The following is a 13,711-nucleotide window of genomic DNA, read 5'->3' on the forward strand; positions in this document are numbered from 1 at the left end:
CAGTTAACTGACATGCCAGCTCCAGAATTCAATTAAACTGATTGAAAGATTATGATTTCATCATATGAATATCAGACAAAATCCTTCCCGTTAGGGGTTTAGTATCATACCATCATAACATATAATAGAAGAACATAACCCGTGTCATGCCAACAACTGTTTTTTGATTAAATGTGTTTAATTCCGATGCAAAGACCCTATAAGTGAACCAAAATTAACGCCAAAATATGCAATCTTTCATGACCTGACAACAGTATCGTAACTGTATCCCTTCTTAATAAGGCTATTTAAAGGTTTTGTTAATTTCTGCGGTGAATACTGATATTTTTGTGCTTTATAAAGAAGATTTCTCTTGTTCAAATCTAAAACATTGTTACACACACGAGCGAATCGTACAAGTTGAGATAATTAAAAAAAATGTCCGTTAAAATTTTTAAAGTTTTTAAGTTCATTCATTCTGTGTCAGAAATCTATGTTGTGTCAACTATTTAATAACAATTCAAATTCAGAGCTGTATCAATCTGAAATGTTGTGTTCATACTTGCCCCAACTGCTCAGGGTTCGACCTCTGCGGTCGTATAAAACTGCGCTCTACCTTGTGTGGCCTGACCTTGCCAAAACCAACCAAGATGGCCGCCATGGCTAAAAATAGAACATAGGGGGTGAAATGTAGAATTTGGCTTATTGCTCTGAAACCAAAGCATTTTGAGCAAATCTTACATGAGGTTAAATGGTTTTTATCAGGTCAAGATCTATCTGCCCTGTAATTTTCCGATAAAACAGACAAACCGTTGTTGGGTTGCTGCCCCAAAATAAGTAATTTTAAGGCCCGAAATTTTAAAGTTTTTGGTTATTTTTTAACAATTTTGTAAATTTTTTGTAAATTTTTGTAAATTTTTAGAAACTATTTTCCACTGTAATTACTGGGCCAAGTTCATTATAGATAGAGATAATTGTAGGGTTTTAAATCATTGACAAGGTTATATCTCTGTTTAGGTCATGGCTTCTACATCAAGTTATCCTGTACCATGTGGACCATGTACAAAGGAAAAGGTAAACAATAAAGCTGGCATCTGGTGTTATAACTGTAATGAAGGATTGTGCTCAACATGTTCCGGTCATCATAAAAAATTTGGATCAACTCGTGATCACAAGACCATTGATATTCAAACCTATAAAAGCTGCAAACCATCCATTGGAGCTATCAAAACAAAGTGTGACGCACATGATCAACAATTCAATTTGTACTGTCCAAGCCATTTACTACCTTGCTGTGATGAATGTGTTTCAACTCATCATTCAAAGTGCACTGGAATAAAAAGTTTAACAAGTGTAGTAGAGAAAACCAAGATAAAACAAAACAAAGCATCTGTCGAAAAGCATATTAACTCCATCTTACTTTTCCTTAATACAACAGCTGACAAAAAAACAAAAAACATTAAAAAAGGAGAACAGCAATACAAAAGCATAAAGGAATCAATCAGTAAACTTCGGAAGGAAATCAATAAACATTTAGATCAGCTAGAAAAAAAAATATACAAAGAAGCAGATACTGTATGGAGTGAGGAGAAAGCAAAATTAACAGGTTTCATTACTGAAATTGAAGAAAAAAAGAAGAGTTTAAAGGAAATACAAGGTGATTTGCATATAGTCAAAGTTCATGCTTCAAAACTTCAGTCATTTCTAGGAGTTCATCAGATAGAACAAGTAGTACATCAGTGTCAACGCTATGTTGAAGATATAGAAAAAATGAAATATGAGATATCCTGTGAAGTTGACATCAAAATAGAGCAAAATGATGAGATAGAAATAATACTCAGGGAGATAAAATCATTAAAGTCCTTTGGAGAAGTGAAGGTTGTTAAAAGTAAATTAACAATTAACAGAGAAACAAGTGTGAGTAGGGACGCGCAAGGAGAGTCAATATCAATATCCAACAAACTGGTTAAATGAATCAGGTAAACAGATCTGGCAATATAAACACGATTTAAAAGGACCAAGAGGACTCTGTACAGATACTTACGGTAACATTATTGTAGCAGACCGGTTCTCTTGTAGAATAATAGTTATATCAAAAAATGGCAAGGATAGTAAAGTACTTATTAGAAAAGAAGATGGACTGAATGATTCAATATCTATTTGTCTTAATAATAATAAATCTTCTTGTTTTATCTGTGACAGTGCGGGCATATACATGTCAACATTCAATCTGTCTTACAAATGAATATTAGAACAGAACATTCTAATGATATAACTTTCCAATGAAGCTACATGTGACAAGTATTGAACTTGAACAAGAAATTTAGAAACAACATTTTGAAGCTTAAGATTGTTATAACTGACGAAATCATAACGTCATTCACAGTGTTTAATGTTTGCTAAGTTAATTGTTTTAATGTAAATAACTGTCCAAATTGCAAATAAATATAATAAAATATATAGTATATTATACTGTTTTAATAGTCAATTGTAATATAAGTTTTGAAACCATGAACAGCTATAATGAGTGAAATTTGTTAAACTACAAACTTATTAAACAATGAAGTTGATTGTGGATTATAGGATTTATATAATTTCGATAGTTTTTATTTGGTCTATTTTTCACATTACTCAATCATGTTACTTAAATTAGCCACTGAGCATGAGAACTGGTTTCTGCAATGATTAAAAGGTGATAATATCTATCTGGCAGTGTTCATCTGACCTTGACCTTATTTTTGTTTAGGTTAGGTTTTTAGGTTTTGATTCATTTCTCCATTATCATAATCAATTGGACCACTCTCTTAAGTGTACTATATGATTGTAAAACTAAGAAGGAGTGCATGTGACGTTGACCTCACTTTCATGTTTATTAAGTTACAGTAAAGTAAGGCTAACTATTGATCTTGACCTCATTTTAAGCTCACCTGGCCCAAAGGGACAAGTGAGCTTTTCTCATCACTTGGCGGCCGTCGTCCGTCGTCGTCATCGTTAACTTTTATACAAAAATCTTCTCTGAAATTACTGGGCCAAATTTAATCAAACTTGGCCACAATCATCATTGGGGTATCTAGTTTAAAAAAAAAATTGTGTACTGTGACCCGCCAATCAAACCAAGATGGCCGCTATGGCTAAAAATATAAAAAAATAGGGATAAAACTGATATTTTGGCTTATAACTGTGAAACCAAAGCATTTAGAGCAAATCTGACATAATAAGGAGTTATTGCCCTTAATAGTCATTTTTGTCGAGCCTGCAACTTTTGTTGCAGAAAACTCGACAAAGGGATAGTGATCCGGCGGCGGCGTTAGCTAACTTCTTAAAAGCTATATATTATAGAAGGTAGAAGACCTGGATGCTTCATACTTTGTAAATAGATGCCTCATGTTAAGAACTTTCCGTCAGTCACATGTCCAATGTCCTTGATCTCATTTTCATGGTTCTGAGACTACTTGGAAAAAAAGTTCAGATTTTTTGTAATGTTAAATTCTCTTTTATTATAAGTTATTGGATAACTATATTTGGTATTTGCGTACCTTGCAAGGTCCTCATGCCCGTCAGACAGTTTTTACTTGACCTCGACCTCATTTCATGGATCAGTGAACAAGGTTAAGTTTTGATGGTCAAGTCCATATCTCAGATACTATAGGCAATAGGTCAAGTATATTAGGTGTATGGAAGGACTGTAAGGTGTACATGTCCAACTGGCAGGTTTCACCTGACCTTGACCTCATTTTCATGGTTCAGTGGTTATGGTTAAATTTATGTGATTTGGTCTGTTTTTTCTTATACTTTATGCAATAGGTCTACTATATTTGGTGTATGGAATGATTGTAAGGTGTATATGTCTAGCTGAGAGGTGTCATTTGACCTTGACCTCATTTTCATGGTTCAGTAGTCAAAGTTAAGTTTTGAGTTTTTGTCTATTTTTCTAATACTTTATGCATTAGGTCAAGTATATTTGGTGTATGGACATATTGTATGATCTATATGTCTGTTACGCAGGGTTTATTTGACCTTGGCCTCTTTTTCACGGTCCATTGCTAAGTGTTAAGTGTTTGTGTTTTGGTCAGTTTTTCTTAATTTATAAGCAATAAGACAACTATATTTGTTGTATTGAAGAATTGTTAGCTGTACATGTCTGCCTGGCATGGTTCATCTGACCTTGACCTCGTTTTCTGGGTTCATTGATCAATGTTTCGTTAATTTGGTTTATGTTGAGTTTATGTGACAGTTGTAATAATTAAAAGCTTTATAGTTAGGTCTATCAACATAATATCAATGATTAGTAAAGAAGGCGAGACATTTCAGCGTGTGCACTCTTGTTAACCATTTTTTCGGAAATTTTTGTTATCTTTTACAAAAATCTTCTACTCTGAAACTACTGGACTAAATTCGTCCAAAATTAGCCACAATCAGAATCAGGGTATCTAGTTTTAAAAATGTGTGCGGTAACCCGGCCAACTAACCAAAAGCGCCGCCATAGTTAAAAATAGAACATATGGGTAAAATGTAGGTTTTGGCTTATAACTGTTAAACCAAAGCATTTAAAGCAAATCTTACAAAGGGGTTAACTTGTTTATCTAGTAAATATCTATTTGCCCTGAAATTTTCAGATGAATTGGACAACTGGTTGTGGGGTTGCTGCTCCCAATTGGTATTTTTTAAAGAAATTTAGCCGTTTTTGGTTATTATCTTGAATACTATTATAGATATCTAGATAAACTGTAAACAACAATAATGTTCAACAAATTAAGATCTTCAACTAAATCAAACCATTACCAAAATGGTCAGTTGACCCCTTAAGGAGTGATTGCCCTTTACAGTCGATTTTTAACAATTTTCATTAATTTGGTAAATTTTGGTTAAGTTTTTACAAAATGTTTTCCTCTGTAACTAAAGGGCCAAGTTCATTAAAGATAGTGAAAATTGTAAGTAGCATGAATGATCAGTAAAGTATGATCTACAAACACATCACCATCACCAAAACACAATTTTGTCATAAATCCATCTGTTTTCTTTGTTGAATATGTGATATAGATACAATCATGGATAAGCGTTGATTCCCGAAAAAGAAACCATGAGCCCGGTGGATACACAAAGAAACAATAGAATATAATCTGGTGAGTCCATTTCAGCGACAGATTTAGGAAGAGTTGATTCTAGAAAAAGAATCCACGGTAAACGAATAGGCTGACATCACCACAATGGTTTAAGAACATAGACCAAGGTGAGCGACACAGGCTCTTAAGAGCCTCTAGTTATATTTAATTTTGCAACGTTCTATTATGTTTATTGAATTTGTTTTTCAAATGCTATGACCAAATAGTCTTATTTTCATTGGTGAATGGTATATAGTGAAATCACAAGTATACTGAAATCCGAGGAAAACTCAAAACGGAAAGTCCCTAATCAAAAGCTGAGACACATCAAACGAATGGATAACAAATGTCATATTTCTGACTTGGTACAGGCATTTCTGCTGAGTTTAACTGTGCGTATTGATTCTTTATCTACATTGGCTAGGAGTATAGGGGTGGTTTAAGATCTCACAAAACAAGTTTAACCCCACCGCATTTTTGCGCCTGTTCAAAAATAGAGCCTCCGGCCTTTGTTTTTTTTGTATGTGTTTTAATCTTAGTCAATTTCTATTTTTTGAAGTTTAGTGCGACGTCTATTTTCACTGACCTAGTACACAATTCTATTTAGTGGCCACCTGAGGATCACCTCTGGGTGTGGCATTTTTTCGTTGCTTTGAAGACCCATCGGTTGCCTTCGGCTAATGTCTCCTCTTTGGTTGGGTTGTTATCTCTTTGACAAATTCCTCATTACCATTCTAAATTTTATATGTTATGTCGAAAATGGTGGATGAAACCTGGTTTTAAAGCTAGCTAAACTTCTCACCTGCATGAAAGTCGCATACAATTCCGTTATATTGACCACGATGTGTAAACAAATAAAACAGACACAATAGGTAAAATGTCAAATTTTGTAGTACGGCGGTCAAAGTTGTGTTATAATCTCTAAAAACAAATACAAATATGTTCAAACTCTTTTAGTTCATATTCTTCTAGCAATTAATTACGATCAAAGTGATGGATATCACTCATGAAAAGATTAGAAAAGTAGTTTGAAAAAAATCATATTAAGGTATGGTGGGGGGAAATGAACATTAATAAAGCACCATTGCTGAAAATTACATTAATAGCAAGTCTTAAGGAGGAAAGTGTTTTTCCAGTATGAGATTGACATGAGCTCATTTAATTTAATAATATGGATCTCTTAATTTGCACAATTTTATTTAAACTGCAGTTTATATCTTATCCAAATAATGTTGCCTGTTCTGAACATGTTTCAAAAAAAATAAACAATTGCAAATCAAACATTTCTTTGTTAGACATAAAATCTAGACCAAACAGCTAAGAACTTTCAAGTGTCATTAAACATAATCAATATGTTTTTTGGGGCATTTTGTAAGTTGAAACATGGGTTATATGACATTGAAGATTACACGTTGTAGAGTGCCTTCTGATCAATTTATAAAGTATTTTTTCAGCAAAGGGCATTGAAAATGTACTTTTTCAAGGTAAACAAATTAAAACACTTATTTTATTAAAAATTTGGATTCTCTCTTGATTGCGCATGCAACAATATATATGCACTTCTAATAAAAATGCAAATGACTAAAATAGACATAGTGATTGATGGGGAATAAATAAATAAACAATGGTTTGTTTTAATTAAAAAGTTCTGTTTCAAGCCAATTCCCTGATGATTTAAAAATAAGTGAACTAATCTAAATTGTTAATATATCTTTTATTCTCATAAAGCCAATGCATTACATCGGTACAGAGATAACAAATACAACAATAAATATTTACAATATGTACAAAACAAGCGAGAGAGGTTACAAAAGTTACAAGCCAGGAGTACAAACACTAGTATTTATATTTTTTATAAAAGAACAAAGCTTCTTCAGAACTGGTTTTCTTGTACTTGACATAAGTTCAGAGAATTTAACTGTATTTTGCCGTTTTGTAAAATATTCAGTTAAAAACTCTTTGCGTTTTTGATGGAAAAAATTGCATTCAAATATAAAAAGTAAAATCACAAAAATACTCACATGGCAAAATCAAAAAACAAAACGCATCAAAAACGAATGGACAAGAACTGTCATATTCCTGACTTGGTACAGGCATTTTCAAATGTAGAAAATGGTGGATTAAACCTGGTTCTATAGCGCTAACCCTCTCACTTTAATAACAGTCTCATCAAATTCCGTTACATTTACATGATGCGTTAAATAAACAGTCACAATCAATAAAATAGTCAAAATATGGGAACATCAGTCATCATCGTATAACAATTTAACAGGACTCAACAACATCTACTATCTACGAACACATGGATTGATTTGAGTGTCTGACGTCAGAAAAATTATATACGTCACATAAATTTGTCGTTCAATGTGCATACAATAGTTATCCAAAGTACCTGGATCATAAACAATTTTAAATTTTACATAGGCAATGAGCGCAGACAGGGTTAAAAAATCAAAAGTATGTAAGAATAAATTACAGATATCAAACTAGTCCAAAAGTTATACATAGAATTTATGAGAATCCAAAACTTTTAAAAGGAACAATTTAACAGGACACAAAAACCTATCCACGAACACATGGATCTACTTGAGTGTCCGACGTCAGAAAAATTATATACGTCACATAAATTTGTCGTTCAATGTGCATACAAACAATTTTTAAATTTACATAGGCAATGTACGCATACAGGGTTAAAAAATCAAAAGTCTGTAAGAATAAATTACAGAAATAGACCGAGATTCAAACTAGTCCAAAAATTAAACATAGAATATATGAGAATCCAAAACTTTTTAAAGGGAACAATTTAACAGGACACAATAACATCTACTGTCTAAGAACACATGGATTGATTTGAGTGTCTGACGTTAGAAAAATTATATACGTCACATAAATTTGATGTTCAATGTGCATACAAACAATTTTAAAATTTTTTCATAGAATGATATTCGTCACCTATTTGTCGATTGTTACATAGACTGCAAAAGCGGTTTTCTCTGATCACGTTTTGCCATATTCCTGTTTCAATCGGCAGTAAAGTATTAGTCGTTCTAAATCGACAAAAAACAATAGCGTCTTTGAAGTCCAAAATATTAAAATATTCTTCGAATTCCAAGTTTTTCTTAAAAATTTTGTAGTTAATACCTTTTGGTGAATTTTGAATGAGGGAATTCCAGTTCTGAATATATTGATCTAGCAATCTCTGCTTTATAACAGTTTTTTTAACCATTCTTTATTAACAAAATTTTGTGACTCCCATATGTATGAGAAACCACAATCTTGAAATATTTTTTGTATAAACAGGATCCATTTTATCTGGACATTATCGTGCTCGTTCATATGACGAGAAAGTTGATATAAAATGAAGGAAAAGTTTGCTTGTTTACCGGATATCAAATTTGCCCAGAATAGTACTGTTCGAACTTTAATATCTATTTCGATCGGATGACGACCTAGTTCCCCGTAAACCATATAATTTGGCGTTGAGGATTTCAAGTTTAAAAGAATTTTACAAAATTTTAAATGAATCTTTTCCAGGATATCATTATTACCAAAGCCCCATATTTCGCACCCATACAATAGAATGGGCTTGATCATTTTGTCAAAAAGGTCAAGCTGACATTTAACAGAAAGCTGATACATCCTTCCTATTTTCAGGACTTCGTACATGGCTTTTAAGGCCTTATCGGATAAATATTTTTTAGTCATATTAAAGTTTCCTGTTTTAGTAAAAACAATACCCAAATAGTTAAATTGCTTTACTAACTCAATGCTTATGCCATTATAAGTAAATTGGAGATTTTTTGGCAAACGTCCCAAACCAAATACTAGGGTTTTAGTTTTGTCAACATTTATTTCAGTTTCCAAACCTTACAATAGTCATGAAAGGCATTGAGTTGCGTCTGCAGATCCTGTGCTGTTTCGGCCAACAGCAGAGTGTCATCTGCGTATAATATGATAAAAAGTTTTAGAAGTATTTCTAATTCTCTTTCAAGGTCTTCTGATAAGGTTTTAAGTCCTGTAATATTTTTACTAACCAAGAAATCTTCTAAATCGTTTAAAAATAAAAAAAATAGGAAAGGTGATAAGTTTTCTCCTTGTCGTACGCCGTTGTCACAAGCAAAGTATTCTGAATTACAATTATTGTATGATATACGAGATTTAGTATCACATAGATATAGGAAGATGTGGTGTGAGTGCCAATGAGACAACTCTCCATCCAAATAACAATTTAAAAATTAAACCATTATAGGTTAAAGTACGGCCTTCAACACGGAGCCTTGGCTCAGTACATATTAGATATAACCTTATACATCTTACCATTTATATTATTTAACAACATTTTATAAAACAAACCATCTCGCCATACAGTGTCAAAAGCCTTCTCAAAATCTATAAAGGCACAATATAATTTCTTTTTCCTACATTTCAATAATTCAAAAAAAGAATACAAGGTAAAAATATTATCTGTTAATGAAGTACAGATGATTATTGGAAATTTATCAAGTAAATTATAAGCCTTACTTGAATAGCTTTTATATAGTCATATTTATATTCATATTTCATTTTTTTTTAAAGATCTGGTTAATCCATTGATCATTTATCTTTCAGACATAATTTACTGAATCACTTTATGTATTGTAGATCAAAAGTAATAGGCAATAAATAAATACATCATCCTAATATATATCAAAAATCTATTATATATACTATACATTTGTGTATTCAATTATGAGGTCAAATATTTGGATATTGAAGATGTATATTGAAGGTTTTAATTATGTAAGATTGAGGTTGATAAGTAATATGGTCAATTTGATCGACTGTTTAGGAGGTGGGGTATTGTGATTAAATGTCCACCTTGTCTCTGATTGCTTTGTGATAATGACAGTTGTCAATCATTATGGTACTATATCAATACCCAATTACCTAATCAAAATGTTATAAAAAAGCCTGCTCATCAACACACCTTAGTTACATACATTTTTGGATGAACTGCTCCAAATAATATACCATTTTTTTTCAGTTCATATGTGTATTATGTGTTCATAATTGAGAACCATAGGGAACTATTTTTCAGTGTGACAGTTGCTAACCTGTCGTGTTGTTGGGGAGGCCAGTGCCTTTGTAAAGATTTAGAACAAGTTCTAATCTTTCCAAAAACTATGTCAATTGGACATGCTGTGATACTATATATGTCCTTGAATTTTTACTAGATAACATTTTTGTTCGCTTTGAAGTTTCCGTAAATCGTCGTGTTATCGGAATTCCAATGTGGACTTACTGTGCACCACTTATTGCGGACATGATTTTGTATTACTATCAGTTACAATCTATGACTAAAATCAACAAAGACACATCGAAACAACATCTGATACAAAAAAATAATTATACTTTTAAATATTTGGATGATATTTTGGCTCTTAATAATAACAATGACCACTGCCATTTACCAGATCTTGATATCTATATCATTAACGGGAAGTGTAATACAAATAAAATATGTTAAAAGAGATGATTTTTCATTTCCTATCGTTAATTATCCATGTTTTATTAGATGGTGACGTTCCCTTGTCAACATCTTACGGTGTGTATATATCTCAACTTGTACGATTCGCTCGTGTATGTAACAACGCTTTAGATCTTAACGAGAGAAATTCATGTATAACTGAAAAATTATAACACCAGGCTAGGGTTTTCGATATCGCAAACTACTCAAATACATTTACCAAATTCTACATGTTCTATCAACGGTACCAGGAAATAATTCGTAAATATAACTCAACATGCAGACTCCTTATACGTTCAGGTATTCCACATCCAATCTGTTATGGTATTATTCTTTACAAAGCACAAAAATGTCAGTATTCACCTCAGATGCTAACAAAACCTTTAAATTGACTTAATAAGAAGGGATATAGTTACGATACTGTTGCCAGGTCATTAAAGATTGCATATTTTGGCTTTAATATTGATTCACTTATAGGGTATTTGCATCGGAATTAAACACATTTATTTGAAAAACAGTTGTTGGCATGCCACGGGTTTTGTTCTCCGAATATATTTTGAAATGGTATAATACTTAACCCCTAATTATATATAACGGGAAGGATTTTGTCTGATATTCATATGATGAAAACATACTCTTGCAATCAGTTTAATTGAGGCCTGGAGCTGGCATGACAAACACTGCCAGTAGTCTGTTGATATTTGTGTATTATTGTCACTTTGTTTATTTTTCTTTTGTTAGCTCTTCTTACATTGGACTCGGACTTCTCTTGAACTGAATTTTACTGTGTGTTTTTGTTATGCGTTTACTTTTCTACATTGGCTAGAGGTTAGGGGGTAGAGGTATAAAAAACGTGTTTAACCCCGCCGCATTTTTGCGCTTGTCCCAGTCAGGAGCCTCTGGCCTTTGTTAGTCTTGTATGATTTTTAATTTGAAGTTTCTTGTGTATAATTTGGAGTTTAGTATGACGTCCTTTACCACTAAACTAGTATATAAATTTTGTTTAAGGTGCTAGCTGAAAGACGCCTCCGGGTGTGGGAGTTTCTTGCTGCTTTGAAGACCTATTGGTGACCTTCTACTGTTGTCTTTTGGCTGTTCTATGGTGGGGTTGTTGTCTCTTTGACACATTCCCCATTTTATGATGTACATGTCAGCTCAAAGGTTATATTTAGCCTTGGTCTCATTTTCACGGTTCATCGCTCTGAAGTGTTAAGTTTTTGTGTTTTCTTTAACTATAAACAATATATCAAATATATCTGTTATATGGAACTTCCGAAGGATTGTAAGCTGTATATGTCTGCCTGGCGTGGTTCATTTGACCTTGATCCCATTTTCATGGATGATTGGTCAAATGAATGTTTAGTTCTCTTGGTTAAGACTGTTTCTGGTAGTTTCTTAGAAAACTATATGTATAATCAATAGCTCATCTTTTTTTATTGTATTGAATGATTCATTTGGAAGGTGTTCATGTGTTTCTCGCTCGATATATAAATATGATCTTGACATATATTTTTTTGTTTATCATAATTAAGTTTATGTGATAGTTATACTGAACCAGATACCATTGAGATGGGAGCCATCTCTGTGGGCCCCGCTGTCAATAACGTGGGGTAAATAAGTTGTATGGATAATCTGATATGAAGCATTATTTGAAGTTATTACATAGTCTCATGTGAGATTTTATTCTTAGATTTTAGGTTAAAACTGATAAATATTCTCAACTTACTTACATAGTATAATATTGATATGACTGCATGATGTGAACTCATTGTTGACTACTCTAAGGTGACTTCTGGATATATGGATTGATGTTTGAACAATATGTTTAAAGGTGCTGCCCAATTGATATTTGTCACATATTTTTAGAATTATGCCTTCAATATATTATGACCCACCAAGTATAAAGTATGAAATATTAACAGTTCTCGAGAGGTAGAGCCGACACAATTTGTTAAGAACAACGAACGGATAGGCAGACCGACGGACTGACCTTTGACCTAGGATGCTTACATTATGACACATTCTCTGGTGTTGGTTAATATATATGTTAAGTTGAAAATGTTTGTCAGGTATAAAGTATGAAATAATAACAGCTGTCCTCTCAAAATATAGTGTGGATCAAGTTTGTAAGCGATGGACAGATCAACAGACAGACAGACCTTTGACCTAGGAAGTTGTACATACATCATGACACACCCTCTGGTGTTGGTTAAAATGGATGTCAAGTTTAATATTTGAAATCATAACGGTTCTCAAGATATAGAGCGGACACGATCTTCACCACAGGACACGGGGTTGTCAACTGAAACCAAAGTTTTTTTTACCTTGACCTTTGACCTAGGAAGTTGTACATACATCATGACACGCCCTCTGGTGGTGGTTAAAATGGATGTCAAGTATAAACTTTGAAATCATAACGGTTATCTAGATATGGAGCGGACACGATCTTCACCACAGGACACAGGGTTGTCAACTGAAACCAAAGGTTTTTTTTACCTTGACCTTTGACCTAGGAAGTTGTACATACATCATGATACGCCCTCTGGTGGTGGTTAATAAACATGTAAAGTATAAAGTATGATATCATAATTGTTCTCTAGATATGGAGCGGACACAAAGTTAAAGTGTTACGGACGGACGGACGGAAGGACGGACAGACTGATCACTATAGGCTTTATATTTAGACCATCAACATATAATATCAACCTATAAAGGTTGAAATACGCGTGAAGATTAAGAAAAAGCTTACTTTGAATAATATACAGTATAGAATAGACTGCTGCGACCCGTCAGACCCTTTGGCTAATTACAGAAAATTTGTAATTTTGACATTTGTTTTTTTGTGCAGACCATTGGAAGAAGCTATAGGTTCTTAATACTCTTGATCACTTTGATACGACATTAGTCTAAATACTACGTAATAGTTATCCCATGAGGATGCGGTGTGTCAGTGTCAGATCACCCCGATGGCCGGAGGACAGAGGGTGATCTGACACTGACACACCAAGTCCGAATGGGGTAACTGTTTTACATCCCAGCTGTTTTAAATTAGACGAAAAGCATTTACATATCATAAAATTTAATTAAGAAAGCCACACAGCCATTATAACATCTTACTTTATTA

General features: G+C 33.0%; 1 protein-coding gene across 1 annotated transcript; it reads left to right on the forward strand.

The window, feature by feature from the left end:
- Nucleotides 1-999: 999 nt before the first annotated feature.
- On the forward strand, nt 1,000-1,953 carry LOC134726104 (E3 ubiquitin/ISG15 ligase TRIM25-like). Its single transcript, XM_063590502.1, has one exon. The coding sequence runs from the start codon at nt 1,000-1,002 to the stop codon at nt 1,951-1,953; it is 954 nt and encodes a 317-aa protein (XP_063446572.1).
- Nucleotides 1,954-13,711: the final 11,758 nt, after the last annotated feature.

The sequence above is a fragment of the Mytilus trossulus genome, chromosome 7 (genome assembly GCF_036588685.1).
Source record: "Mytilus trossulus isolate FHL-02 chromosome 7, PNRI_Mtr1.1.1.hap1, whole genome shotgun sequence".
NCBI lineage: Eukaryota > Metazoa > Mollusca > Bivalvia > Mytilida > Mytilidae > Mytilus > Mytilus trossulus.